At 37.8% G+C, this 26,406-nt stretch overlaps 1 protein-coding gene across 4 annotated transcripts in view; it reads left to right on the forward strand.

Moving 5' to 3' along the window:
- The window catches only part of adgrf6 (adhesion G protein-coupled receptor F6), an 81,040-nt gene that overhangs the window by 8,874 nt on the left and 45,760 nt on the right, over positions 1 to 26,406 (forward strand). For 3 of the 4 annotated variants that reach the window (XM_076273125.1, XM_076273126.1, XM_076273127.1), the window contains 71 exons: positions 2,946 to 3,031; positions 3,202 to 3,250; positions 3,454 to 3,600; positions 3,707 to 3,865; positions 4,081 to 4,218; positions 4,792 to 4,938; positions 5,036 to 5,182; positions 5,272 to 5,418; positions 5,516 to 5,662; positions 5,752 to 5,898; positions 5,996 to 6,142; positions 6,232 to 6,378; positions 6,484 to 6,630; positions 6,720 to 6,866; positions 6,964 to 7,110; positions 7,200 to 7,346; positions 7,452 to 7,598; positions 7,688 to 7,834; positions 7,932 to 8,078; positions 8,168 to 8,314; positions 8,412 to 8,558; positions 8,648 to 8,794; positions 8,900 to 9,046; positions 9,136 to 9,282; positions 9,388 to 9,534; positions 9,624 to 9,770; positions 9,868 to 10,014; positions 10,104 to 10,250; positions 10,356 to 10,502; positions 10,592 to 10,738; positions 10,836 to 10,982; positions 11,072 to 11,218; positions 11,324 to 11,470; positions 11,560 to 11,706; positions 11,812 to 11,958; positions 12,048 to 12,194; positions 12,292 to 12,438; positions 12,530 to 12,676; positions 12,777 to 12,923; positions 13,013 to 13,159; positions 13,758 to 13,904; positions 14,458 to 14,604; positions 14,711 to 14,845; positions 15,185 to 15,349; positions 16,145 to 16,162; positions 16,257 to 16,403; positions 17,094 to 17,240; positions 17,417 to 17,563; positions 17,666 to 17,812; positions 18,069 to 18,215; positions 18,310 to 18,456; positions 18,635 to 18,781; positions 18,889 to 19,035; positions 19,292 to 19,438; positions 19,533 to 19,679; positions 19,858 to 20,004; positions 20,097 to 20,243; positions 20,350 to 20,496; positions 20,586 to 20,732; positions 21,331 to 21,477; positions 22,031 to 22,177; positions 22,284 to 22,418; positions 22,758 to 22,922; positions 23,718 to 23,735; positions 23,840 to 23,986; positions 24,677 to 24,823; positions 25,000 to 25,146; positions 25,249 to 25,395; positions 25,652 to 25,798; positions 25,893 to 26,039; positions 26,218 to 26,364. In XM_076273125.1, the coding sequence (XP_076129240.1) occupies positions 2,948 to 3,031; positions 3,202 to 3,250; positions 3,454 to 3,600; positions 3,707 to 3,865; positions 4,081 to 4,218; positions 4,792 to 4,938; positions 5,036 to 5,182; positions 5,272 to 5,418; positions 5,516 to 5,662; positions 5,752 to 5,898; positions 5,996 to 6,142; positions 6,232 to 6,378; positions 6,484 to 6,630; positions 6,720 to 6,866; positions 6,964 to 7,110; positions 7,200 to 7,346; positions 7,452 to 7,598; positions 7,688 to 7,834; positions 7,932 to 8,078; positions 8,168 to 8,314; positions 8,412 to 8,558; positions 8,648 to 8,794; positions 8,900 to 9,046; positions 9,136 to 9,282; positions 9,388 to 9,534; positions 9,624 to 9,770; positions 9,868 to 10,014; positions 10,104 to 10,250; positions 10,356 to 10,502; positions 10,592 to 10,738; positions 10,836 to 10,982; positions 11,072 to 11,218; positions 11,324 to 11,470; positions 11,560 to 11,706; positions 11,812 to 11,958; positions 12,048 to 12,194; positions 12,292 to 12,438; positions 12,530 to 12,676; positions 12,777 to 12,923; positions 13,013 to 13,159; positions 13,758 to 13,904; positions 14,458 to 14,604; positions 14,711 to 14,845; positions 15,185 to 15,349; positions 16,145 to 16,162; positions 16,257 to 16,403; positions 17,094 to 17,240; positions 17,417 to 17,563; positions 17,666 to 17,812; positions 18,069 to 18,215; positions 18,310 to 18,456; positions 18,635 to 18,781; positions 18,889 to 19,035; positions 19,292 to 19,438; positions 19,533 to 19,679; positions 19,858 to 20,004; positions 20,097 to 20,243; positions 20,350 to 20,496; positions 20,586 to 20,732; positions 21,331 to 21,477; positions 22,031 to 22,177; positions 22,284 to 22,418; positions 22,758 to 22,922; positions 23,718 to 23,735; positions 23,840 to 23,986; positions 24,677 to 24,823; positions 25,000 to 25,146; positions 25,249 to 25,395; positions 25,652 to 25,798; positions 25,893 to 26,039; positions 26,218 to 26,364 (10,033 nt within the window). In that variant the 5' untranslated portion in view covers positions 2,946 to 2,947. The remainder of the gene's footprint in view (positions 1 to 2,945; positions 3,032 to 3,201; positions 3,251 to 3,453; positions 3,601 to 3,706; positions 3,866 to 4,080; positions 4,219 to 4,791; positions 4,939 to 5,035; positions 5,183 to 5,271; positions 5,419 to 5,515; positions 5,663 to 5,751; positions 5,899 to 5,995; positions 6,143 to 6,231; positions 6,379 to 6,483; positions 6,631 to 6,719; positions 6,867 to 6,963; positions 7,111 to 7,199; positions 7,347 to 7,451; positions 7,599 to 7,687; positions 7,835 to 7,931; positions 8,079 to 8,167; positions 8,315 to 8,411; positions 8,559 to 8,647; positions 8,795 to 8,899; positions 9,047 to 9,135; positions 9,283 to 9,387; positions 9,535 to 9,623; positions 9,771 to 9,867; positions 10,015 to 10,103; positions 10,251 to 10,355; positions 10,503 to 10,591; positions 10,739 to 10,835; positions 10,983 to 11,071; positions 11,219 to 11,323; positions 11,471 to 11,559; positions 11,707 to 11,811; positions 11,959 to 12,047; positions 12,195 to 12,291; positions 12,439 to 12,529; positions 12,677 to 12,776; positions 12,924 to 13,012; positions 13,160 to 13,757; positions 13,905 to 14,457; positions 14,605 to 14,710; positions 14,846 to 15,184; positions 15,350 to 16,144; positions 16,163 to 16,256; positions 16,404 to 17,093; positions 17,241 to 17,416; positions 17,564 to 17,665; positions 17,813 to 18,068; positions 18,216 to 18,309; positions 18,457 to 18,634; positions 18,782 to 18,888; positions 19,036 to 19,291; positions 19,439 to 19,532; positions 19,680 to 19,857; positions 20,005 to 20,096; positions 20,244 to 20,349; positions 20,497 to 20,585; positions 20,733 to 21,330; positions 21,478 to 22,030; positions 22,178 to 22,283; positions 22,419 to 22,757; positions 22,923 to 23,717; positions 23,736 to 23,839; positions 23,987 to 24,676; positions 24,824 to 24,999; positions 25,147 to 25,248; positions 25,396 to 25,651; positions 25,799 to 25,892; positions 26,040 to 26,217; positions 26,365 to 26,406) is intronic. The other variant, XM_076273128.1, reaches the window with a different exon arrangement.

Genomic DNA, 26,406 nt, shown 5'->3' on the forward strand with positions numbered 1-26,406 from the left:
TGAATACTGAGAAATCCTCAAATTTCATATAATCAATTTCATTCTAAGAATACAAGGCATTTTATCAGCGTTATGGATGTGACATGAAATGGACACACTTTTGTGAGAGATTACAGGTTTTTTACAAACTCTGTGAATTTTGAAGGAAACTGCCGAAACTATGATATATGTAGCATGAAGGAGACTTGAATGAACACAAAAAGTGTGTTTTTGAAACTATGCGTAATTTTCGTAATGCATTATGTAGGAAAAACTGGCGTTATGGATGTGACGGTTTCACGTTATGGATGTGATGTGTCTGAACCAGTCCTCGACAAACTACATAAAACACATAATTAAGTAGTGAATTTTGATATGAAACAATTGAAATAGTAATCATGAAAAATTAGCGATGAAATTATTGCTTCCTCAGTGCCCAGATCCACAGGAAGAATCAAGACAACAAGTAATTTAAAATATAAAAAATAAATGTATTTTTTTCTTTTCATCATCAATTTTGGTCAGAGATTCCCGGGTTACTGAAACACCAGGGAACATGAAACTTGGTGGCCACTCCCCTAAATAACTAGCCCTACCTGAACCGTTGCACCCAAGATGACAAAATATTTATGGTATGTTAGTCTCAAGAGCCCGCATCAACCTAACCCATACCCAGTCATTTGTGATTTGCACACATGAAGTATGCACACGCACGTGCACACACGCACATGCACACACACACACACACACACACACACACACACGCACGGTCGCACACATACAGACAGGCAAGCACACACACACATAAACACATATAGACAGGCAAGCACACACACACATGCACAAACACCCACCCACATGAATGCAGACACATAAACACACACACACAGGCACGCATACACATGCAAACACACACACACACACACATATACGCACAAGCACAGGCACACATACGCACATGCACATGCACACACACAGACACACACACACACACTCTTATAAACAAAAGCAAACTCACATATGCACACACTCATTTACATGCACATGAGTTGCAGGAGTAGGAGATAGAGACAAATTGACAAGCGTGATTTATTTTTGCAAAGAGAATATGCAGGACTGAGAGGCGGTCATATTTGGTACCGCTATGCGGTACATCTAGTTTATTGCTGCCGTTACTCATGTTACTCTGTGGGTATTAGCTACAGAGGACCTGACACTTCAAATGCTGGCATATCGCGTCACATTTAAAATTAAACTGTGTTAAGCAGACGTGAACAGCAGGCTGAACAGATCTGCAACAGAAGGAGGTTGCTATGTTAACTCCAGCTGCAAAGCCAGCCATCTTCACCAGCTAACACGATTATCCAGTTACTGTACAACAACAGTATGACAGTTACAGGAAGATAATCGCTCAGATTTTCATTATTAGGCCACTTGAAAATAGGCTATGGCTAGCTAATCACTGGAGGTATTTTAATATTATGTTTGTTTTGCTAATGGTTAGGCAAGGCCTCCCTGTGGTTTTGATCAACCTAATAATCTTTGAAATGTCAATTGTAGGCCCAAACACTAAGGTGAAATGCGTTGAAACTGACATACCACCAGAACAGACGTTTTATCGGCTTTGAGGTATAATAAAGTCTCCAGTCTTGTAAATTCACATTATGTAACATCCATAACGTCACATCCATAACACACCATTAAATGTTTTAAAAGTAAGAAAGGGGCACAATTTGGTCATCACACTTTACATTGATATAAATCAGCTTTGCACAGACACTATGGACATTGTTGCATCAACACTGTATGTGTAGCATAAACTTTTCCTATAAAACGTTATGGATGTGACATGGCCATGCAACTTGCTGACTTAAAAACAAAAGCCTTACAAATGTAAGGAGTCTTAAAGGCAAGCTGAGCATAGACATTGCTCTACCATTCCCTTGTCAATCTGGAATTTGTCAAATGACACAATTTGTTTGAACCTTGGGTACATTTATCCACTTTTTAAATATGTATAATATTACCATGGGAAAATGTTGTTTCTGTATGGTTGCACACCATATTTATGATATAAAAAGAGTGTAATTCTCCATCAAATTCAATCAGATCAGTTACAAACAATAAAATATAGACCTAAATGAAGATTTTAACAACAGTTCTATTGCGTATGCACAACTTTTTTTTCCATGGTAAGGATGACCTTTGCATGGAATTGCCCATATCGGAAAACATTCCCATCTTATCAATCAAGTATTTTTGCCAGTTTTCTGTGTGTGTATCTTTTTTCCAATTGTCTTGCTTATTATCAGTGGCCCATAGAACCCATAGAATCAATCATGAGCACAGAGCTTGTATATTATGGCCAACATAGATATCAAGTCTGTTTTTGTTATTCTTTTGTCATGAAATTAAATTGTGACAACAGGACTAGGAAATTGGCGGCCTGGGTGAACAGTATTTGAATTTGCTCTGCAGATGTGTCTAGTGACTTTCCCATTCAGCCTGATTTCCAAATAAAAAAAAACTCAGAACCAATCACAGTGGTTTATCCGGGGTGGGATTTACGATGACAGACAGAGGAGTATGATTGGCGGTGCTGAGGGCATTATTGTTAAACAACACGGACGTGTATTTTTTTTTTTAATTGAGTGAACAACTTCTATTAAAACATTTTTTACAACAACGATGTGTTTGCAGTGATTATGAAAAAAATGCTTAGAGTTTAATGTAACAATTCAAGTTTAATTTCACTGCTGATTATGCCCCAAGGAAATTGGTCAAGGGTCCCAGGTGTGCCATGGCTTCCTATGTGGGATCTGATGCAACTTACTTACTTAACTGATGTCATGGCATAGATTGGTGCTATCAGTTTTATTTTTGCAAGCAAGTAGACAAATTGGAATAAAGTAGCTTCTTCCATTTAATAATGGAGGTAATTTGTGTTTCCTCTTAAACGTGGACAGGTATGGCAATGTCAAGGGGAGAATTGGTCACCATCATCCTAATTATTTGTTCTGTTGTGGTAGCAGAGGCATTCAATTTTTCTCAGGTAAGGTAGATATTTCTAATTTGTAATTACAAACTGAGTAATGGATCTTGTCTTTAAGGATGTCTCCTTAGTCTTAGTCTTCAGTTGAATTTGCATAATTTCATTGACTCAGAAAGTATTTGTAAATATCTAAGTATTTTTAATATAAACACCCTTTACTTAATCAACAGCTCACAGATGAGCATGGAATTCAACCCCACCTTCGAATGAAACGGTCCGGTAAGGAACCTTCATTTCATTTATTTGAAACGACTTTAAAACAAAATAATTTAATACTTGAACTGAAGTGTTAGTCTGAATTAAACATTTCTTGATATATTAATTTAAATAAATAAAATGGAAATATATATCATAAATAAAAATATAAATTAATAACAATAATTACAGTTGTGCTGTTTATTTTTACATTTGCCTTTTTTTAGCTACACAGAACCTACGATTTGTCCTTGAAGTTGACATTGATGTGTCCAGCCTGGGTGTAGCTAACAATCTAAAAAATATTGTGGCCAATTTCAGCTATCCGTTACTAGTGCAAAGTAATAACATCACAGATATTGATGTCTCAACTGGTAAGAAATGGATGGAAACCTTTCTACTGTACATTATACACATTTTTTAGAAAATAAAAAGAACCGTTATGTTATATGATATGATACACATTTCGATTTATTTTAGTATGTCAACCAAACAACACCGGATACCAGTGCACATGTGAAGAGGACTATTTTTTATTTTATAACACCTGTGTTACCTATGGTGTTTGTGACAGCATTATCAATCAGACATGCGGATGTATTAATTCCCTTCCAGTCAGCGTACCATTGTGTCAAAAAGGTATGAAAATTGCAAATCACACAAGATAAATTTGCTGATTTTGCTCATTAAATTATAGGCTCTTTTTTAAATTATGTGAATAGCAGTAATGACAAACTAACAGTGTTTTTAATGCCAGTTTGAGCCTCATGTGGGATTGCCCAAGTTGCCTCTGTTGAAGACACATCCCCTAACAAAGTGGTCGAAACAGTGTTGTTGTTCTCTCTCCTGCTCAGATGTATGTGGCCAGAGTGAGGTCTGTGGGCCCAATTCCAACTGTACCAATGTGCTGGGAGGACACACCTGTTCTTGCTTGCCTGGATATAATTTCACTGATTCAACTTGTGAAATCAGTCAAAGTAACCCATGTACAGGTAAGGTCTTTATTTTGTTATTTGATCGGAAATAATTTACATTTCTATTATTTTTTCCCTTAAAGTTCTGACAAGATTCAGTGTGTTGAAATTTACATTTATCACAATCTGTAATTTGTCATAATCTGTATAATGATCACAAAAGCTGTTAAAGCAACAGCAAAGAGTTTTTTGTACCTTAATGTTTCCAAAATCGTTTCAGTCGTTCATCAACTTGTAACAGGGTTAACGGCACTTCTCCATTCGCTTTGCGGCCCTCTATCGGCTACAGTATAACCGCAATATGTAAGTTTGCCAGATCGGGTAGCAGATCTGTAGTTCAATGGAATGAGACATCAGAAACTACAAATTTGACTTGAATCTGAAGTCGCAAATACATCGTACTTCCATAAATCGTGCAACATATTCTACCTTGTCTGTGGACATCGTTATTTGCAAAGCCGGTGCTGGATAAACAAATAGCATGCGTGCGACCGAGGGAAAGTTCTTTGGTGTTGCTTTAATTTCCATTCAGTACCATACTCTCTAATTATTGATTGATTGATTGATTGTCAACTTCTGGTTTACTTTAAGACTTAGATGAATGTCTTCAAACACCGTCAGTCTGTGGTCCAAACTCAGTCTGCAACAACACCATTGGAGACTACAGCTGCTCATGCTTGAGTGGATACAATGTCACTGATCCAAGTGTGCAAAGTAGTGCTGACAATCCCTGTACAGGTAAGATTGTTTTTATGAACCATACGAAGCACCTTGGAGAATTAAAAACAGTTTTGTGCTTGAGTATGCATTTTAACTTAAACTCTACCTTTTTCAGACATAAATGAATGTGACGAGGTACCAAACATATGTGGACCCAACTCGGACTGCACCAACACCAATGGAAGCTACAACTGTTCTTGCTTGAATGGATATCAAGTAGCCTTCCAAAACCAATCCATAAGCAATAGCAATCAGTGCACGGGTAAATTGAAACATATGCTTTAACTGTCTTTATGCATAATTTTTGTTTGACATTTTTTCAACAGAACATTGTTGACCTTGTATTTTTAGATGTGAATGAATGCCTTCAGACCCCATCAGTTTGTGGTCCAGACTCAGTCTGCAACAACACCATTGGAGACTACAACTGTACATGCTTGAGTGGATACAATGTCACTGATCCAAGTGTGCGAAGTAGTGCTGACAATCCCTGTACAGGTAAGATTGTTTTTATGAACCATACGAAGCACCTTGGAGAATTAAAAACAGTTTTGTGCTTGAGTATGCATTTTAACTTAAACTCTACCTTTTTCAGACATAAATGAATGTGACGAGGTACCAAACATATGTGGACCCAACTCGGACTGCACCAACACCAATGGAAGCTACAACTGTTCTTGCTTGAATGGATATCAAGTAGCCTTCCCAAACCAATCCATAAGCAATAGCAATCAGTGCACGGGTAAATTGAAACATATGCTTTAACTGTCTTTATGTATAATTTTTGTTTGACATTTTTTCAACAGAACATTGTTGAACTTGTATTTTTAGATGTGAATGAATGCCTTCAGACCCCATCAGTTTGTGGTCCAGACTCAGTCTGCAACAACACCATTGGAGACTACAACTGTACATGCTTGAGTGGATACAATGTCACTGATCCAAGTGTGCCAAGTAGTGCTGACAATCCCTGTACAGGTAAGATTGTTTTTATGAACCATACGAAGCACCTTGGAGAATTAAAAACAGTTTTGTGCTTGAGTATGCATTTTAACTTAAACTCTACCTTTTTCAGACATAAATGAATGTGACGAGGTACCAAACATATGTGGACCCAACTCGGACTGCACCAACACCAATGGAAGCTACAACTGTTCTTGCTTGAATGGATATCAAGTGGCCTTCCCAAACCAATCCATAAGCAATAGCAATCAGTGCACGGGTAAATTGAAACATATGCATTAACTGTCTTTATGTATAATTTTTGTTTGACATATTTTTAACAGAACATTGTTGACCTTGTATTTTTAGATGTGAATGAATGCCTTCAGACCCCATCAGTTTGTGGTCCAGACTCAGTCTGCAACAACACCATTGGAGACTACAGCTGCTCGTGCTTGAGTGGATACAATGTCACTGATCCAAGTGTGCGAAGTAGTGCTGACAATCCCTGTACAGGTAAGATTGTTTTTATGAACCATATGAAGCACCTTGGCAGAATTAAAAAACAGTTTTGTGCTTGAGTATGCATATGCATTTTAACTTAAACTCTACCTTTTTCAGACATAAATGAATGTGACGAGGTACCAAACATATGTGGACCCAACTCGGACTGCACCAACACCAATGGAAGCTACAACTGTTCTTGCTTGAATGGATATCAAGTAGCCTTCCCAAACCAATCCATAAGCAATAGCAATCAGTGCACGGGTAAATTTAAACATATGCTTTAACTGTCTTTATGTATAATTTTTGTTTGACATTTTTTCAACAGAACATTGTTGAACTTGTATTTTTAGATGTGAATGAATGCCTTCAGACCCCATCAGTTTGTGGTCCAGACTCAGTCTGCAACAACACCATTGGAGACTACAACTGTACATGCTTGAGTGGATACAATGTCACTGATCCAAGTGTGCCAAGTAGTGCTGACAATCCCTGTACAGGTAAGATTGTTTTTATGAACCATACGAAGCACCTTGGAGAATTAAAAACAGTTTTGTGCTTGAGTATGCATTTTAACTTAAACTCTACCTTTTTCAGACATAAATGAATGTGACGAGGTACCAAACATATGTGGACCCAACTCGGACTGCACCAACACCAATGGAAGCTACAACTGTTCTTGCTTGAATGGATATCAAGTAGCCTTCCCAAACCAATCCATAAGCAATAGCAATCAGTGCACGGGTAAATTGAAACATATGCTTTAACTGTCTTTATGTATAATTTTTGTTTGACATTTTTTCAACAGAACATTGTTGAACTTGTATTTTTAGATGTGAATGAATGCCTTCAGACCCCATCAGTTTGTGGTCCAGACTCAGTCTGCAACAACACCATTGGAGACTACAACTGTACATGCTTGAGTGGATACAATGTCACTGATCCAAGTGTGCGAAGTAGTGCTGACAATCCCTGTACAGGTAAGATTGTTTTTATGAACCATATGAAGCACCTTGGCAGAATTAAAAAACAGTTTTGTGCTTGAGTATGCATATGCATTTTAACTTAAACTCTACCTTTTTCAGACATAAATGAATGTGACGAGGTACCAAACATATGTGGACCCAACTCGGACTGCACCAACACCAATGGAAGCTACAACTGTTCTTGCTTGAATGGATATCAAGTAGCCTTCCCAAACCAATCCATAAGCAATAGCAATCAGTGCACGGGTAAATTGAAACATATGCTTTAACTGTCTTTATGTATAATTTTTGTTTGACATTTTTTCAACAGAACATTGTTGAACTTGTATTTTTAGATGTGAATGAATGCCTTCAGACCCCATCAGTTTGTGGTCCAGACTCAGTCTGCAACAACACCATTGGAGACTACAACTGTACATGCTTGAGTGGATACAATGTCACTGATCCAAGTGTGCCAAGTAGTGCTGACAATCCCTGTACAGGTAAGATTGTTTTTATGAACCATACGAAGCACCTTGGAGAATTAAAAACAGTTTTGTGCTTGAGTATGCATTTTAACTTAAACTCTACCTTTTTCAGACATAAATGAATGTGACGAGGTACCAAACATATGTGGACCCAACTCGGACTGCACCAACACCAATGGAAGCTACAACTGTTCTTGCTTGAATGGATATCAAGTAGCCTTCCCAAACCAATCCATAAGCAATAGCAATCAGTGCACGGGTAAATTGAAACATATGCTTTAACTGTCTTTATGTATAATTTTTGTTTGACATTTTTTCAACAGAACATTGTTGAACTTGTATTTTTAGATGTGAATGAATGCCTTCAGACCCCATCAGTTTGTGGTCCAGACTCAGTCTGCAACAACACCATTGGAGACTACAACTGTACATGCTTGAGTGGATACAATGTCACTGATCCAAGTGTGCCAAGTAGTGCTGACAATCCCTGTACAGGTAAGATTGTTTTTATGAACCATACGAAGCACCTTGGAGAATTAAAAACAGTTTTGTGCTTGAGTATGCATTTTAACTTAAACTCTACCTTTTTCAGACATAAATGAATGTGACGAGGTACCAAACATATGTGGACCCAACTCGGACTGCACCAACACCAATGGAAGCTACAACTGTTCTTGCTTGAATGGATATCAAGTGGCCTTCCCAAACCAATCCATAAGCAATAGCAATCAGTGCACGGGTAAATTGAAACATATGCATTAACTGTCTTTATGTATAATTTTTGTTTGACATATTTTTAACAGAACATTGTTGACCTTGTATTTTTAGATGTGAATGAATGCCTTCAGACCCCATCAGTTTGTGGTCCAGACTCAGTCTGCAACAACACCATTGGAGACTACAGCTGCTCGTGCTTGAGTGGATACAATGTCACTGATCCAAGTGTGCGAAGTAGTGCTGACAATCCCTGTACAGGTAAGATTGTTTTTATGAACCATATGAAGCACCTTGGCAGAATTAAAAAACAGTTTTGTGCTTGAGTATGCATATGCATTTTAACTTAAACTCTACCTTTTTCAGACATAAATGAATGTGACGAGGTACCAAACATATGTGGACCCAACTCGGACTGCACCAACACCAATGGAAGCTACAACTGTTCTTGCTTGAATGGATATCAAGTAGCCTTCCCAAACCAATCCATAAGCAATAGCAATCAGTGCACGGGTAAATTGAAACATATGCTTTAACTGTCTTTATGTATAATTTTTGTTTGACATTTTTTCAACAGAACATTGTTGAACTTGTATTTTTAGATGTGAATGAATGCCTTCAGACCCCATCAGTTTGTGGTCCAGACTCAGTCTGCAACAACACCATTGGAGACTACAGCTGCTCGTGCTTGAGTGGATACAATGTCACTGATCCAAGTGTGCGAAGTAGTGCTGACAATCCCTGTACAGGTAAGATTGTTTTTATGAACCATATGAAGCACCTTGGCAGAATTAAAAAACAGTTTTGTGCTTGAGTATGCATATGCATTTTAACTTAAACTCTACCTTTTTCAGACATAAATGAATGTGACGAGGTACCAAACATATGTGGACCCAACTCGGACTGCACCAACACCAATGGAAGCTACAACTGTTCTTGCTTGAATGGATATCAAGTAGCCTTCCCAAACCAATCCATAAGCAATAGCAATCAGTGCACGGGTAAATTGAAACATATGCTTTAACTGTCTTTATGTATAATTTTTGTTTGACATTTTTTCAACAGAACATTGTTGAACTTGTATTTTTAGATGTGAATGAATGCCTTCAGACCCCATCAGTTTGTGGTCCAGACTCAGTCTGCAACAACACCATTGGAGACTACAACTGTACATGCTTGAGTGGATACAATGTCACTGATCCAAGTGTGCCAAGTAGTGCTGACAATCCCTGTACAGGTAAGATTGTTTTTATGAACCATACGAAGCACCTTGGAGAATTAAAAACAGTTTTGTGCTTGAGTATGCATTTTAACTTAAACTCTACCTTTTTCAGACATAAATGAATGTGACGAGGTACCAAACATATGTGGACCCAACTCGGACTGCACCAACACCAATGGAAGCTACAACTGTTCTTGCTTGAATGGATATCAAGTGGCCTTCCCAAACCAATCCATAAGCAATAGCAATCAGTGCACGGGTAAATTGAAACATATGCATTAACTGTCTTTATGTATAATTTTTGTTTGACATATTTTTAACAGAACATTGTTGACCTTGTATTTTTAGATGTGAATGAATGCCTTCAGACCCCATCAGTTTGTGGTCCAGACTCAGTCTGCAACAACACCATTGGAGACTACAGCTGCTCGTGCTTGAGTGGATACAATGTCACTGATCCAAGTGTGCGAAGTAGTGCTGACAATCCCTGTACAGGTAAGATTGTTTTTATGAACCATATGAAGCACCTTGGCAGAATTAAAAAACAGTTTTGTGCTTGAGTATGCATATGCATTTTAACTTAAACTCTACCTTTTTCAGACATAAATGAATGTGACGAGGTACCAAACATATGTGGACCCAACTCGGACTGCACCAACACCAATGGAAGCTACAACTGTTCTTGCTTGAATGGATATCAAGTAGCCTTCCCAAACCAATCCATAAGCAATAGCAATCAGTGCACGGGTAAATTGAAACATATGCTTTAACTGTCTTTATGTATAATTTTTGTTTGACATTTTTTCAACAGAACATTGTTGAACTTGTATTTTTAGATGTGAATGAATGCCTTCAGACCCCATCAGTTTGTGGTCCAGACTCAGTCTGCAACAACACCATTGGAGACTACAACTGTACATGCTTGAGTGGATACAATGTCACTGATCCAAGTGTGCGAAGTAGTGCTGACAATCCCTGTACAGGTAAGATTGTTTTTATGAACCATACGAAGCACCTTGGAGAATTAAAAACAGTTTTGTGCTTGAGTATGCATTTTAACTTAAACTCTACCTTTTTCAGATATAAATGAATGTGACGAGGTACCAAACATATGTGGACCCAACTCGGACTGCACCAACACCAATGGAAGCTACAACTGTTCTTGCTTGAATGGATATCAAGTGGCCTTCCCAAACCAATCCATAAGCAATAGCAATCAGTGCATGGGTAAATTGAAACATATGCATTAACTGTCTTTATGTATAATTTTTGTTTGACATATTTTTAACAGAACATTGTTGACCTTGTATTTTTAGATGTGAATGAATGCCTTCAGACCCCATCAGTTTGTGGTCCAGACTCAGTCTGCAACAACACCATTGGAGACTACAGCTGCTCGTGCTTGAGTGGATACAATGTCACTGATCCAAGTGTGCGAAGTAGTGCTGACAATCCCTGTACAGGTAAGATTGTTTTTATGAACCATATGAAGCACCTTGGCAGAATTAAAAAACAGTTTTGTGCTTGAGTATGCATATGCATTTTAACTTAAACTCTACCTTTTTCAGACATAAATGAATGTGACGAGGTACCAAACATATGTGGACCCAACTCGGACTGCACCAACACCAATGGAAGCTACAACTGTTCTTGCTTGAATGGATATCAAGTAGCCTTCCCAAACCAATCCATAAGCAATAGCAATCAGTGCACGGGTAAATTGAAACATATGCTTTAACTGTCTTTATGTATAATTTTTGTTTGACATTTTTTCAACAGAACATTGTTGAACTTGTATTTTTAGATGTGAATGAATGCCTTCAGACCCCATCAGTTTGTGGTCCAGACTCAGTCTGCAACAACACCATTGGAGACTACAGCTGCTCTTGCTTGAGTGGATATAATGTCACTGATCCAAGTGTGCGAAGTAGTGCTGACAATCCTTGTACAGGTAAGATTGTTTTTATGAACCATATGAAGCACCTTGGCAGAATAAAAAAACAGTTTTGTGCTTGAGTATGCATATGCATTTTAACTTAAACTCTACCTTTTTCAGACATAAATGAATGTGACGAGGTACCAAACATATGTGGACCCAACTCGGACTGCACCAACACCAATGGAAGCTACAACTGTTCTTGCTTGAATGGATATCAAGTGGCCTTCCAAAACCAATCCATAAGCAATAGCAATCAGTGCACGGGTAAATTGAAACATATGCTTTAACTGTCTTTATGCATAATTTTTGTTTGACATTTTTTCAACAGAACATTGTTGACCTTGTATTTTTAGATGTGAATGAATGCCTTCAGACCCCATCAGTTTGTGGTCCAGACTCAGTCTGCAACAACACCATTGGAGACTACAACTGTACATGCTTGAGTGGATACAATGTCACTGATCCAAGTGTGCGAAGTAGTGCTGACAATCCCTGTACAGGTAAGATTGTTTTTATGAACCATACGAAGCACCTTGGAGAATTAAAAACAGTTTTGTGCTTGAGTATGCATTTTAACTTAAACTCTACCTTTTTCAGACATAAATGAATGTGACGAGGTACCAAACATATGTGGACCCAACTCGGACTGCACCAACACCAATGGAAGCTACAACTGTTCTTGCTTGAATGGATATCAAGTGGCCTTCCCAAACCAATCCATAAGCAATAGCAATCAGTGCACGGGTAAATTGAAACATATATGCTTTAGCTGTCTTTTTCTATAATTTTTGTTTGATATTTTTTCAACAGAACATTGTTGACTTTGTGTTTTTAGATGTGGATGAATGCCTTCAGACCCCATCAGTTTGTGGTCCAGACTCAGTCTGCAACAACACCATTGGAGACTACAACTGTACATGCTTGAGTGGATATAATGTCACTGATCTAAGTGTGCGAAGTAGTGCTGACAATCCCTGTACAGGTAAGATTGTTTTTATGAACCATATGAAGCACCTTGGCAGATGTAAAAAAACAGTTTTGTGCTTGAGTATGCATTTTAACTTAAACTCTACCTTTTTCAGACATAAATGAATGTGACGAGGTACCAAACATATGTGGACCCAACTCGGACTGCACCAACACCAATGGAAGCTACAACTGTTCTTGCTTGAATGGATATCAAGTGGCCTTCCTAAACCAATCCATAAGCAATAGCAATCAGTGCACGGGTAAATTGAAACATATGCTTTAACTGTCTTTATGTATAATTTTTGTTTGACATTTTTTCAACAGAACATTGTTGACCTTGTATTTTTAGATGTGAATGAATGCCTTCAGACCCCATCAGTTTGTGGTCCAGACTCAGTCTGCAACAACACCATTGGAGACTACAACTGTACATGCTTGAGTGGATATAATTTGACTGATCCAAGTTTGAAGAGTAGTGATAACAATCCATGTGCAGGTGAGATAATTTGATGACAATCTGTCATGCTGCTCTGACCAAACTGGTAGCACAAGCTCAGAGCAACAGCAAGATCGAGGCTTAGGTACCAAAGGCTCTCATTCAAAGAGACTGAGATTGCCTTCGGTACTTGGAATGAGGGCAACGATTTGAGTCATCTTGGAGTGAGAAAAACACAAAACCAAAGTTTTTAGATTTATCAGTGCTTGTTTCTCACTAGCTTTTACAAAATATAAGGGCACAAACCCTGAACTTATTTGTTTTAGAGTTAGCTTCGCCATGTTGGAACATTTTTTTCTAGTTCACGTTCAAGCAACGTATGTCTTTCAAGTGGTGTCAAGCTGCTTGGCATTGATAAAAGTCAAGGCTAAAAATTATAACTATTTTTGTGGGTGGAGGATGAATGAGAACAAATCAAAATAAACAATAAAAAACACAATTTTGAATCTTAGATACAAATTGCCCTGGGCACTTGGCCTGGTACCTCCGGCCTTTTACTTTACCAACCCCACTCCCATTCGTGTCATATTGCTTAAATAGCATATAGCGATAGTGTTTGGGAAAAGCTTGCTACTTTACACCTCTGACACTCTTTCAGACATAAATGAATGTGCTGTGATACCGAATGTATGTGGAGGCAACTCAAACTGTGACAATTATGATGGAAGCTATAATTGTTCCTGCCTGAATGGATATCAAGTGACCAATACGAACCAAACCATAAGTGACAGCAATCAGTGCATTGGTACGTATGTAGCAGCACGGCCGTGTTCTTTGTGTATAGAAGAGTTTTTTCCCTTATCTATTTTCTCTTATCTGAAGATGTGTGCCCTTCTGATGCCCAGTAAGCTGTAAAGGTAGCATGTAGAGGATTTAGGGCAATCTATTTGCCAAAATGAAAATAGATATAGATATTAACCCTACAAACTATGTGTCAGTAATCTATTAGGCCTAGTGTTATCTGATGGCTACTGAATGTATAACTAACTATTCCTTGTAAATGGTTTTTTATGCATTTACAATATGGTTTACAATAATATTTACATTTACAATATAAGTGACTTATGAACTACTTGTAAGTAATTTATTAATATTATCTAATGATAGTAAAGACTTAATTAACCATTTAGTAATATCTTGTAAATGCTTTGTTAACACACCTTATTACAGAGCATTACCAAAAAGCCAAAACACTGCCCTTTGAGAGGCTCTTTCACATTTTGTTGCATACTGTAACTTAACTTGTTCTCCATTTTGTACTGATAAATTGCTAACATGAATTGCTTGATGTTATGCAGACGCTGACGAATGTCTTCAATCTTCATCGATCTGTGGTCCAAACTCAGTCTGCAATAACACGGTTGGAGGCTATAATTGCACATGCCAGACTGGATATCAGGTCATCAACACCAGTCTGCTGAGTAGTGTTGATAATCCTTGTACAGGTTGGTTATTTAATTGGTTATGATTATCAATGACCTAATGCAGAGCTTTACTAATGTGTTACATTCTTTCCCACCTGACATTTTCATAATCTGACATTATCTCTAGAACTTCTTTACTTCAAAATTGAATTTGAGCTCAACACAACTTCTGAAATTGTGGATCAACTAAGGAACATTCTGAATGGCCTCTCATTGCCTGTAGATAACCTATCTGAAATATCTGACGCTTATATCACAACAGGTTTGGTAATTTTTAATTACATATTTGACTTTGTGTCTATTATCATCACTTATTAGCTATTATTATGTTCTTTATATTCCTGCCTGTTTTGTTTTTTTTACCTACTGTACACTACCGGTCATTTTATAGACAGAATACCAGCTGAGAATAGGTTGCATTGTTTTTTTTTTAATCAGAGCAACAGGTAGTGTACATGCAAATGTCTCTACTTCCATATTTTTCTTCATGACAGGTCATGTCATGTATATTTTGGAAATGTAGAGACCATTTTAAGGATTATTGAACTGTTCTGTGGCTTTTTTATTATTATAAAACTTACTTTTATTATTTCTTTCCTAGTGTGTTCACCCAATGGCACTTCATACCAGTGCCAATGTGAAAGTGAATTTTATTGGTCTTGTGACAAATGCCAGACATATGGACACTGTGATGACATCATCAACAACACATGTGGATGCATCAATGCCATTCCAGATGACAGACAGTTTTGCCAGCCCAAAACAAGTAGGCCTAATGACAGAAATTTAAGATTCAAGATGATTTATTGTCATTCCTACATTTTTATGTAGAAGCAAAAGCCCTTTTCACACAGAGATCACGCAAAATTTGCGGGAACGGGAGACGTCTTTTTGAAGCATCGTGTGTCTGAAAACGAGATGAAAATTTGCCAGCCTGCTGATCTGTTCACATGATCCGGCATTTTGGGGAGCCAGGAGGCAGGATCAGCTGGCAAATTAAAACGTGACGTGCAACAGGGGGCGTGTTGAGTGATAGTCGTATTATGCGTGGGCCTTCAGATGCAGCAGGTGTGATTTCCAAAACCATGGCGGGAGAAACCGACTACACTTTGGTTAGCTGCTGCACACATTTTTAGTACCCTACAAATGCAAGTGAAGGTGCTTTGCTGTTGCTTAGAATGTTAGATTCTTGAAATCGATGTCTTCAGACAATAAAAAGTCATTTGAAAGGGAAATTGAAGAGAAGAGTTGCCCCCTGCGTTGGCCGTGATGCCCCTTTGAAAATCGGAGGTTCACAGGCTACTGTGGCCTTGGTGTCCCCTTTTTCCAATATTCTGCGTTACGTCCGAGTTTTAGTACTCAGGTCCCGGTTAATTAAACAAAGCAAATTTTCATGATGTTTCGTAACATTTTTTGGAATATGACCCCAAGAACTCATTCTCAATCACTACAGAATGTTCAAACATTTCAGAGATTTCTTTTGGTCACAAGAATAATTATTAAATATTTTTTGTGATATTTCTCATCCTTCAACTTTAATTTCCTGATATTTTCCCAACAGACTTCAGCAATTGTCCAGGTAAATCTTTTTTCTAATTATTCTCAATGCACTTTGAAAATAGTTTGAATATTGTGCTTGTACATGTCCTTAAAACTCAATCGTACTGTTTTAGATATAGATGAATGCCTTCAGACCCGGTCAGTTTGTGGTCCAAACTCAGTCTGCAACAACACTGATGGAGATTACAACTGCACGTGCAGGAATGGATACCAAGTTACAAACATCAGTCAACGAATAAGTGAAAGTAATCCTTGTATAGGTGAGCTACAGTAAAAGGTCTGTTTATCTGCTTAGAAGCACTCTTGTGTCATAGTTTTAGCTTTGTTGGGAAATGGGAAACAAATTGTCTTGGACCAATCTCTACATACACGATTCTAGCCAATCAACACATTGCTTCTGGAACAACAAAAGAAGAGGAGTCATTTAATTTCCTTTGGAGCTCAAATCACAACAACCTTTTTCCAGAATTACAGACTTTTCCTTCTACAGAGCTACATGTTTGCTACCATTATGTTAGAGGCAAATATGCAAATTCACACTATTTTTATAGGAGGTAAGTACTTTCTCATCAACCAAAACTGAGTATAATGTAAATTACGTTTGCGTAAATAAATTACGTTGACCTTGACCATATCGGCTTGACCATCCCTCTCCATATTCAAGAATCTCTTGAAGACTCTTCTGAGAGCACCCCTTTACCTGATATCTCTAACACCCTCTAACACTCTATCTCTTCTCCTTGTACTTTGTAAACGAGTGTGTGGATTTGTTCTTTCATACTGAACCACATGGTACGGATATTACGGCTCAGTGCACAAGGAACATCCGTTTTAGTGCAAAGACTGAGGATTTTTTTACTGCACAAATGACAATGCCACTCTTCCTATCTGAGTGGACATTTTGACTTATTTTCCCTTTTAAAATATGATTTTGTTGACATTGTTTTTAGATGTGGATGAATGCCTTCAGACCCCATCAGTCTGTGGTCCAAACTCAGTTTGCAACAACACCATTGGAGACTACAACTGTACATGCTTGAGTGGATATAATCTCACTGATTCAAGTTTGAAGAGTAGTGCTGACAATCCCTGTACAGGTGAGGATATTGTCACATCACGGCAGAACTTTGACTGAAATATTTGTGTTAACGGCTCCATAAGTCCAGTTTACCAGCTGGTGTTCTGAAATCATTATCATCAAACCTGCCTTTGCACAGATTATGTTGCTTTTGGTTAACGTTACAATGAATTTATTCCTTTCACTCTCTTTCAGATATAAATGAATGTGTGGCAATTCCAGACATATGTGGACCTAACTCAGACTGTGCCAATTTCAATGCAACCTTCAACTGTTCCTGCCTGATTGGATATCAAGTGACCAATGCAAACCAAACCATTAGCAGCAGCAATCCGTGCACTGGTAAATGGATGTACATATAGACATAGTACATGTAGATTCCAGTGCATTCTTCTACACAAGCATTTCCTTTTTAAATATAATGTTTTTATCTTGTGTTTTCAGATGTGGATGAATGCCTTCAGACACCGTCAGTCTGTGGTCCAAACTCAGTCTGCAACAACACCATTGGAGACTACAACTGTACATGCTGGAGTGGATATAATGTGACTGATCCGAGTTTGAAGAGCAGTGACGCCAATCCCTGTACAGGTACGATAATTTGGTGAAGCAGTGTAAAGCTGCGCCTTTAGCTGATAGAAGAAGATTGGAACAAAAGCAATATACAGTAAAGTGTTTAGTTTGTTACTTAATTACAGGTAGTTCTTTAGTTTCTTAGTTCCTTTTTGTAAAAGCTTTTGCTTAATAAAAGAGATATAACTATTTTGACAGAACTTCATGTTATTGCATGAAGTGGTTCATGATGAAGTATTTTGATTTTTTTTTGCTTTGAAATACACTTGATCAGATATAAATGAATGTGTTGAGTTACCAAACGTTTGTGGACACAACTCAAACTGTGCCAATTACAATGGAAGCTACAACTGTTCCTGCCTGAGTGGATATCAAGTGACCAATGCAAATCAAACCATAAGTGACCGCAATCAATGTACAGGTAAATGAAGATGTGAACGCTTTCTGAGTTTAGTTTGATGAATTATACTTGACCATTTTTATCGATACAATACTGTTGACCTTATATTTTTTAGATGTGGATGAATGCCTTCAGACACCGTCAATCTGTGGTCCAAACTCAGTTTGCAACAACACCATTGGAGACTACAGCTGTACATGCTTGAGTGGATATAATGTGACTGATCCAAGTTTGAAGAGGAGTGATAACAATCCATGTGCAGGTAAGGATATAATGTCACATGACGGCACAACTTTGACTGAAATGACGGTGTAAACTGCTCCATAAATCCAGCCTACCAGCTGGTGTTCTGAAATCATTATCATCAAACCTGCCTTTGCACAGATTATGTTGCTTTTGGTTAACGTTACAATGAATTTATTCCTTTCACTCTCTTTCAGATATAAATGAATGTGTGGCAATTCCAGACATATGTGGACCTAACTCAGACTGTGCCAATTTCAATGCAACCTTCAACTGTTCCTGCCTGATTGGATATCAAGTGACCAATGCAAACCAAACCATTAGCGGCAGCAATACGTGCACTGGTAAATGGATGTACATATAGACATACTGTAGTACATGTAGATTCCAGTGCATTCTTCTACACAAGCATTTCCTTTTTAAATATAATGTTTTTATCTTGTGTTTTCAGATGTGGATGAATGCCTTCAGACACCGTCAGTCTGTGGTCCAAACTCAGTCTGCAACAACACCATTGGAGACTACAACTGTACATGCTGGAGTGGATATAATGTGACTGATCCGAGTTTGAAGAGCAGTGACGCCAATCCCTGTACAGGTACGATAATTTGGTGAAGCAGTGTAAAGCTGCGCCTTTAGCTGATAGAAGAAGATTGGAACAACAGCAATATACAGTAAAGTGTTTAGTTTGTTACTTAATTACAGGTAGTTCTTTAGTTTCTTAGTTCCTTTTTGTAAAAGCTTTTGCTTAATAAAAGAGATATAACTATTTTGACAGAACTTCATGTTATTGCATGAAGTGGTTCATGATGAAGTATTTAGATTTTTTTTTGCTTTGAAATACACTTGATCAGATATAAATGAATGTGTTGAGTTACCAAACGTTTGTGGACACAACTCAAACTGTGCCAATTACAATGGAAGCTACAACTGTTCCTGCCTGAGTGGATATCAAGTGACCAATGCAAATCAAACCATAAGTGACCGCAATCAATGTACAGGTAAATGAAGACGTGAACGCTTTCTGAGTTTAGTTTGATGAATTATACTTGACCATTTTTATCGATACAATACTGTTGACCTTATATTTTTTAGATGTGGATGAATGCCTTCAGACACCGTCAATCTGTGGTCCAAACTCAGTCTGCAACAACACCATTGGAGACTACAGCTGTACATGCTTGAGTGGATATAATGTGACTGATCCAAGTTTGAAGAGCAGTGATAACAATCCATGTGCAGGTAAGGATATAATGTCACATGACGGCACAACTTTGACTGAAATGACGGTGTAAACTGCTCCATAAATCCAGCCTACCAGCTGGTGTTCTGAAATCATTATCATCAAACCTGCCTTTGCACAGATTATGTTGCTTTTGGTTAACGTTACAATGAATTTATTCCTTTCACTCTCTTTCAGATATAAATGAATGTGTGGCAATTTCAGACATATGTGGACCTAACTCAGACTGTGCCAATTTCAATGGAACTTTCAACTGTTCCTGCCTGAATGGATATCAAGTGACCAATGCAAACCAAACCATTAGCGGCAGCAACCCGTGCACTGGTAAATGGATGTACATATATCCTAGATTCAAGTGCATTCTTTTACACAAGCATTTCCTTTTTAAATATAATGTTTTTATTTTGTGTTTTTAGATGTGGATGAATGCCTTCAGACCCCATCAGTTTGTGGTCCAGACTCAGTCTGCAACAACACCATTGGAGACTACAACTGTACATGCTTGAGTGGATATAATGTCACTGATCTAAGTGTGCGAAGTAGTGCTGACAATCCCTGTACAGGTAAGATTGTTTTTATGAACCATATGAAGCACCTTGGCAGATGTAAAAAAACAGTTTTGTGCTTGAGTATGCATTTTAACTTAAACTCCTTAAAAACCTTTTTCAGACATAAATGAATGTGACGAGGTACCAAACATATGTGGACCCAACTCGGACTGCACCAACACCAATGGAAGCTACAACTGTTCTTGCTTGAATGGATATCAAGTGGCCTTCCCAAACCAATCCATAAGCAATAGCAATCAGTGCACGGGTAAATTGAAACATATGCTTTAACTGTCTTTATGTATAATTTTTGTTTGACATTTTTTCAACAGAACATTGTTGACCTTGTATTTTTAGATGTGAATGAATGCCTTCAGACCCCATCAGTTTGTGGTCCAGACTCAGTCTGCAACAACACCATTGGAGACTACAACTGTACATGCTTGAGTGGATATAATTTGACTGATCCAAGTTTGAAGAGTAGTGATAACAATCCATGTGCAGGTGAGATAATTTGATGACAATCTGTCATGCTGCTCTGACCAAACTGGTAGCACAAGCTCAGAGCAACAGCAAGATCGAGGCTTAGGTACCAAAGGCTCTCATTCAAAGAGACTGAGATTGCCTTCGGTACTTGGAATGAGGGCAACGATTTGAGTCATCTTGGAGTGAGAAAAACACAAAACCAAAGTTTTTAGATTTATCAGTGCTTGTTTCTCACTAGCTTTTACAAAATATAAGGGCACAAACCCTGAACTTATTTGTTTTAGAGTTAGCTTCGCCATGTTGGAACATTTTTTTCTAGTTCACGTTCAAGCAACGTATGTCTTTCAAGTGGTGTCAAGCTGCTTGGCATTGATAAAAGTCAAGGCTAAAAATTATAACTATTTTTGTGGGTGGAGGATGAATGAGAACAAATCAAAATAAACAATAAAAAACACAATTTTGAATCTTAGATACAAATTGCCCTGGGCACTTGGCCTGGTACCTCCGGCCTTTTACTTTACCAACCCCACTCCCATTCGTGTCATATTGCTTAAATAGCATATAGCGATAGTGTTTGGGAAAAGCTTGCTACTTTACACCTCTGACACTCTTTCAGACATAAATGAATGTGCTGTGATACCGAATGTATGTGGAGGCAACTCAAACTGTGACAATTATGATGGAAGCTATAATTGTTCCTGCCTGAATGGATATCAAGTGACCAATACGAACCAAACCATAAGTGACAGCAATCAGTGCATTGGTACGTATGTAGCAGCACGGCCGTGTTCTTTGTGTATAGAAGAGTTTTTTCCCTTATCTATTTTCTCTTATCTGAAGATGTGTGCCCTTCTGATGCCCAGTAAGCTGTAAAGGTAGCATGTAGAGGATTTAGGGCAATCTATTTGCCAAAATGAAAATAGATATAGATATTAACCCTACAAACTATGTGTCAGTAATCTATTAGGCCTAGTGTTATCTGATGGCTACTGAATGTATAACTAACTATTCCTTGTAAATGGTTTTTTATGCATTTACAATATGGTTTACAATAATATTTACATTTACAATATAAGTGACTTATGAACTACTTGTAAGTAATTTATTAATATTATCTAATGATAGTAAAGACTTAATTAACCATTTAGTAATATCTTGTAAATGCTTTGTTAACACACCTTATTACAGAGCATTACCAAAAAGCCAAAACACTGCCCTTTGAGAGGCTCTTTCACATTTTGTTGCATACTGTAACTTAACTTGTTCTCCATTTTGTACTGATAAATTGCTAACATGAATTGCTTGATGTTATGCAGACGCTGACGAATGTCTTCAATCTTCATCGATCTGTGGTCCAAACTCAGTCTGCAATAACACGGTTGGAGGCTATAATTGCACATGCCAGACTGGATATCAGGTCATCAACACCAGTCTGCTGAGTAGTGTTGATAATCCTTGTACAGGTTGGTTATTTAATTGGTTATGATTATCAATGACCTAATGCAGAGCTTTACTAATGTGTTACATTCTTTCCCACCTGACATTTTCATAATCTGACATTATCTCTAGAACTTCTTTACTTCAAAATTGAATTTGAGCTCAACACAACTTCTGAAATTGTGGATCAACTAAGGAACATTCTGAATGGCCTCTCATTGCCTGTAGATAACCTATCTGAAATATCTGACGCTTATATCACAACAGGTTTGGTAATTTTTAATTACATATTTGACTTTGTGTCTATTATCATCACTTATTAGCTATTATTATGTTCTTTATATTCCTGCCTGTTTTGTTTTTTTTACCTACTGTACACTACCGGTCATTTTATAGACAGAATACCAGCTGAGAATAGGTTGCATTGGTTTTTTTTTAATCAGAGCAACAGGTAGTGTACATGCAAATGTCTCTACTTCCATATTTTTCTTCATGACAGGTCATGTCATGTATATTTTGGAAATGTAGAGACCATTTTAAGGATTATTGAACTGTTCTGTGGCTTTTTTATTATTATAAAACTTACTTTTATTATTTCTTTCCTAGTGTGTTCACCCAATGGCACTTCATACCAGTGCCAATGTGAAAGTGAATTTTATTGGTCTTGTGACAAATGCCAGACATATGGACACTGTGATGACATCATCAACAACACATGTGGATGCATCAATGCCATTCCAGATGACAGACAGTTTTGCCAGCCCAAAACAAGTAGGCCTAATGACAGAAATTTAAGATTCAAGATGATTTATTGTCATTCCTACATTTTTATGTAGAAGCAAAAGCCCTTTTCACACAGAGATCACGCAAAATTTGCGGGAACGGGAGACGTCTTTTTGAAGCATCGTGTGTCTGAAAACGAGATGAAAATTTGCCAGCCTGCTGATCTGTTCACATGATCCGGCATTTTGGGGAGCCAGGAGGCAGGATCAGCTGGCAAATTAAAACGTGACGTGCAACAGGGGGCGTGTTGAGTGATAGTCGTATTATGCGTGGGCCTTCAGATGCAGCAGGTGTGATTTCCAAAACCATGGCGGGAGAAACCGACTACACTTTGGTTAGCTGCTGCACACATTTTTAGTACCCTACAAATGCAAGTGAAGGTGCTTTGCTGTTGCTTAGAATGTTAGATTCTTGAAATCGATGTCTTCAGACAATAAAAAGTCATTTGAAAGGGAAATTGAAGAGAAGAGTTGCCCCCTGCGTTGGCCGTGATGCCCCTTTGAAAATCGGAGGTTCACAGGCTACTGTGGCCTTGGTGTCCCCTTTTTCCAATATTCTGCGTTACGTCCGAGTTTTAGTACTCAGGTCCCGGTTAATTAAACAAAGCAAATTTTCATGATGTTTCGTAACATTTTTTGGAATATGACCCCAAGAACTCATTCTCAATCACTACAGAATGTTCAAACATTTCAGCGATTTCTTTTGATCACAAGAATAATTATTAAATATTTTTTATGATATTTCTCATCCTTCAACTTTAATTTCCTGATATTTTTTCAACAGACTTCAGCAATTGTCCAGGTAAAGTTAATAATATCTTTTTTCTAATTATTCTCAATGCACTTTGAAAATAGTTTGAATATTGTGCTTGTACATGTCCTTAAAACTCAATCGTACTGTTTTAGATATAGATGAATGCCTTCAGACCCGGTCAGTTTGTGGTCCAAACTCAGTCTGCAACAACACTGATGGAGATTACAACTGCACGTGCAGGAATGGATACCAAGTTACAAACATCAGTCAAAGAATAAGTGAAAGTAATCCTTGTATAGGTGAGCTACAGTAAAAGGTCTGTTTATCTGCTTAGAAGCACTCTTGTGTCATAGTTTTAGCTTTGTTGGGAAATGGGAAACAAATTGTCTTGGACCAATCTCTACGTACACGATTCTAGCCAATCAACACATTGCTTCTGGAACAACAAAAGAAGAGGAGTCATTTAATTTCCTTTGGAGCTCAAATCACAACAACCTTTTTCCAGAATTACAGACTTTTCCTTCTACAGAGCTACATGTTTGCTACCATTATGTTAGAGGCAAATATGCAAATTCACACTATTTTTATAGGAGGTAAGTACTTTCTCATCAACCAAAACTGAGTATAATGTAAATTACGTTTGCGTAAATAAATTACGTTGACTTTGACCATATCGGCTTGACCATCCCTCTCCATATTCAAGAATCTCTTGAAGACTCTTCTGAGAGCACCCCTTTACCTGATATCTCTAACACCCTCTAACACTCTATCTCTTCTCCTTGTACTTTGTAAACGAGTGTGTGGATTTGTTCTTTCATACTGAACCACATGGTACGGATATTACGGCTCAGTGCACAAGGAACATCCGTTTTAGTGCAAAGACTGAGGATTTTTTTACTGCACAAATGACAATGCCACTCTTCCTATCTGAGTGGACATTTTGACTTATTTTCCCTTTTAAAATATGATTTTGTTGACATTGTTTTTAGATGTGGATGAATGCCTTCAGACCCCATCAGTCTGTGGTCCAAACTCAGTTTGCAACAACACCATTGGAGACTACAACTGTACATGCTTGAGTGGATATAATCTCACTGATTCAAGTTTGAAGAGTAGTGCTGACAATCCCTGTACAGGTGAGGATATTGTCACATCACGGCAGAACTTTGACTGAAATATTTGTGTTAACGGCTCCATAAGTCCAGTTTACCAGCTGGTGTTCTGAAATCATTATCATCAAACCTGCCTTTGCACAGATTATGTTGCTTTTGGTTAACGTTACAATGAATTTATTCCTTTCACTCTCTTTCAGATATAAATGAATGTGTGGCAATTCCAGACATATGTGGACCTAACTCAGACTGTGCCAATTTCAATGCAACCTTCAACTGTTCCTGCCTGATTGGATATCAAGTGACCAATGCAAACCAAACCATTAGCAGCAGCAATCCGTGCACTGGTAAATGGATGTACATATAGACATAGTACATGTAGATTCCAGTGCATTCTTCTACACAAGCATTTCCTTTTTAAATATAATGTTTTTATCTTGTGTTTTCAGATGTGGATGAATGCCTTCAGACACCGTCAGTCTGTGGTCCAAACTCAGTCTGCAACAACACCATTGGAGACTACAGCTGTACATGCTGGAGTGGATATAATGTGACTGATCCGAGTTTGAAGAGCAGTGACGCCAATCCCTGTACAGGTACGATAATTTGGTGAAGCAGTGTAAAGCTGCGCCTTTAGCTGATAGAAGAAGATTGGAACAACAGCAATATACAGTAAAGTGTTTAGTTTGTTACTTAATTACAGGTAGTTCTTTAGTTTCTTAGTTCCTTTTTGTAAAAGCTTTTGCTTAATAAAAGAGATATAACTATTTTGACAGAACTTCATGTTATTGCATGAAGTGGTTCATGATGAAGTATTTTGATTTTTTTTTGCTTTGAAATACACTTGATCAGATATAAATGAATGTGTTGAGTTACCAAACGTTTGTGGACACAACTCAAACTGTGCCAATTACAATGGAAGCTACAACTGTTCCTGCCTGAGTGGATATCAAGTGACCAATGCAAATCAAACCATAAGTGACCGCAATCAATGTACAGGTAAATGAAGACGTGAACGCTTTCTGAGTTTAGTTTGATGAATTATACTTGACCATTTTTATCGATACAATACTGTTGACCTTATATTTTTTAGATGTGGATGAATGCCTTCAGACACCGTCAATCTGTGGTCCAAACTCAGTCTGCAACAACACCATTGGAGACTACAGCTGTACATGCTTGAGTGGATATAATGTGACTGATCCAAGTTTGAAGAGCAGTGATAACAATCCATGTGCAGGTAAGGATATAATGTCACATGACGGCACAACTTTGACTGAAATGACGGTGTAAACTGCTCCATAAATCCAGCCTACCAGCTGGTGTTCTGAAATCATTATCATCAAACCTGCCTTTGCACAGATTATGTTGCTTTTGGTTAACGTTACAATGAATTTATTCCTTTCACTCTCTTTCAGATATAAATGAATGTGTGGCAATTCCAGACATATGTGGACCTAACTCAGACTGTGCCAATTTCAATGCAACCTTCAACTGTTCCTGCCTGATTGGATATCAAGTGACCAATGCAAACCAAACCATTAGCGGCAGCAATACGTGCACTGGTAAATGGATGTACATATAGACATAGTACATGTAGATTCCAG

Source organism: Alosa pseudoharengus, unplaced genomic scaffold (assembly GCF_046254945.1).
Source record: "Alosa pseudoharengus isolate Yale_2024_CS ecotype anadromous, Long Island Sound unplaced genomic scaffold, YU_APseudo_1.1 YU_APseudo_1.1_scf_7, whole genome shotgun sequence".
Lineage (NCBI taxonomy): Eukaryota > Metazoa > Chordata > Actinopteri > Clupeiformes > Clupeidae > Alosa > Alosa pseudoharengus.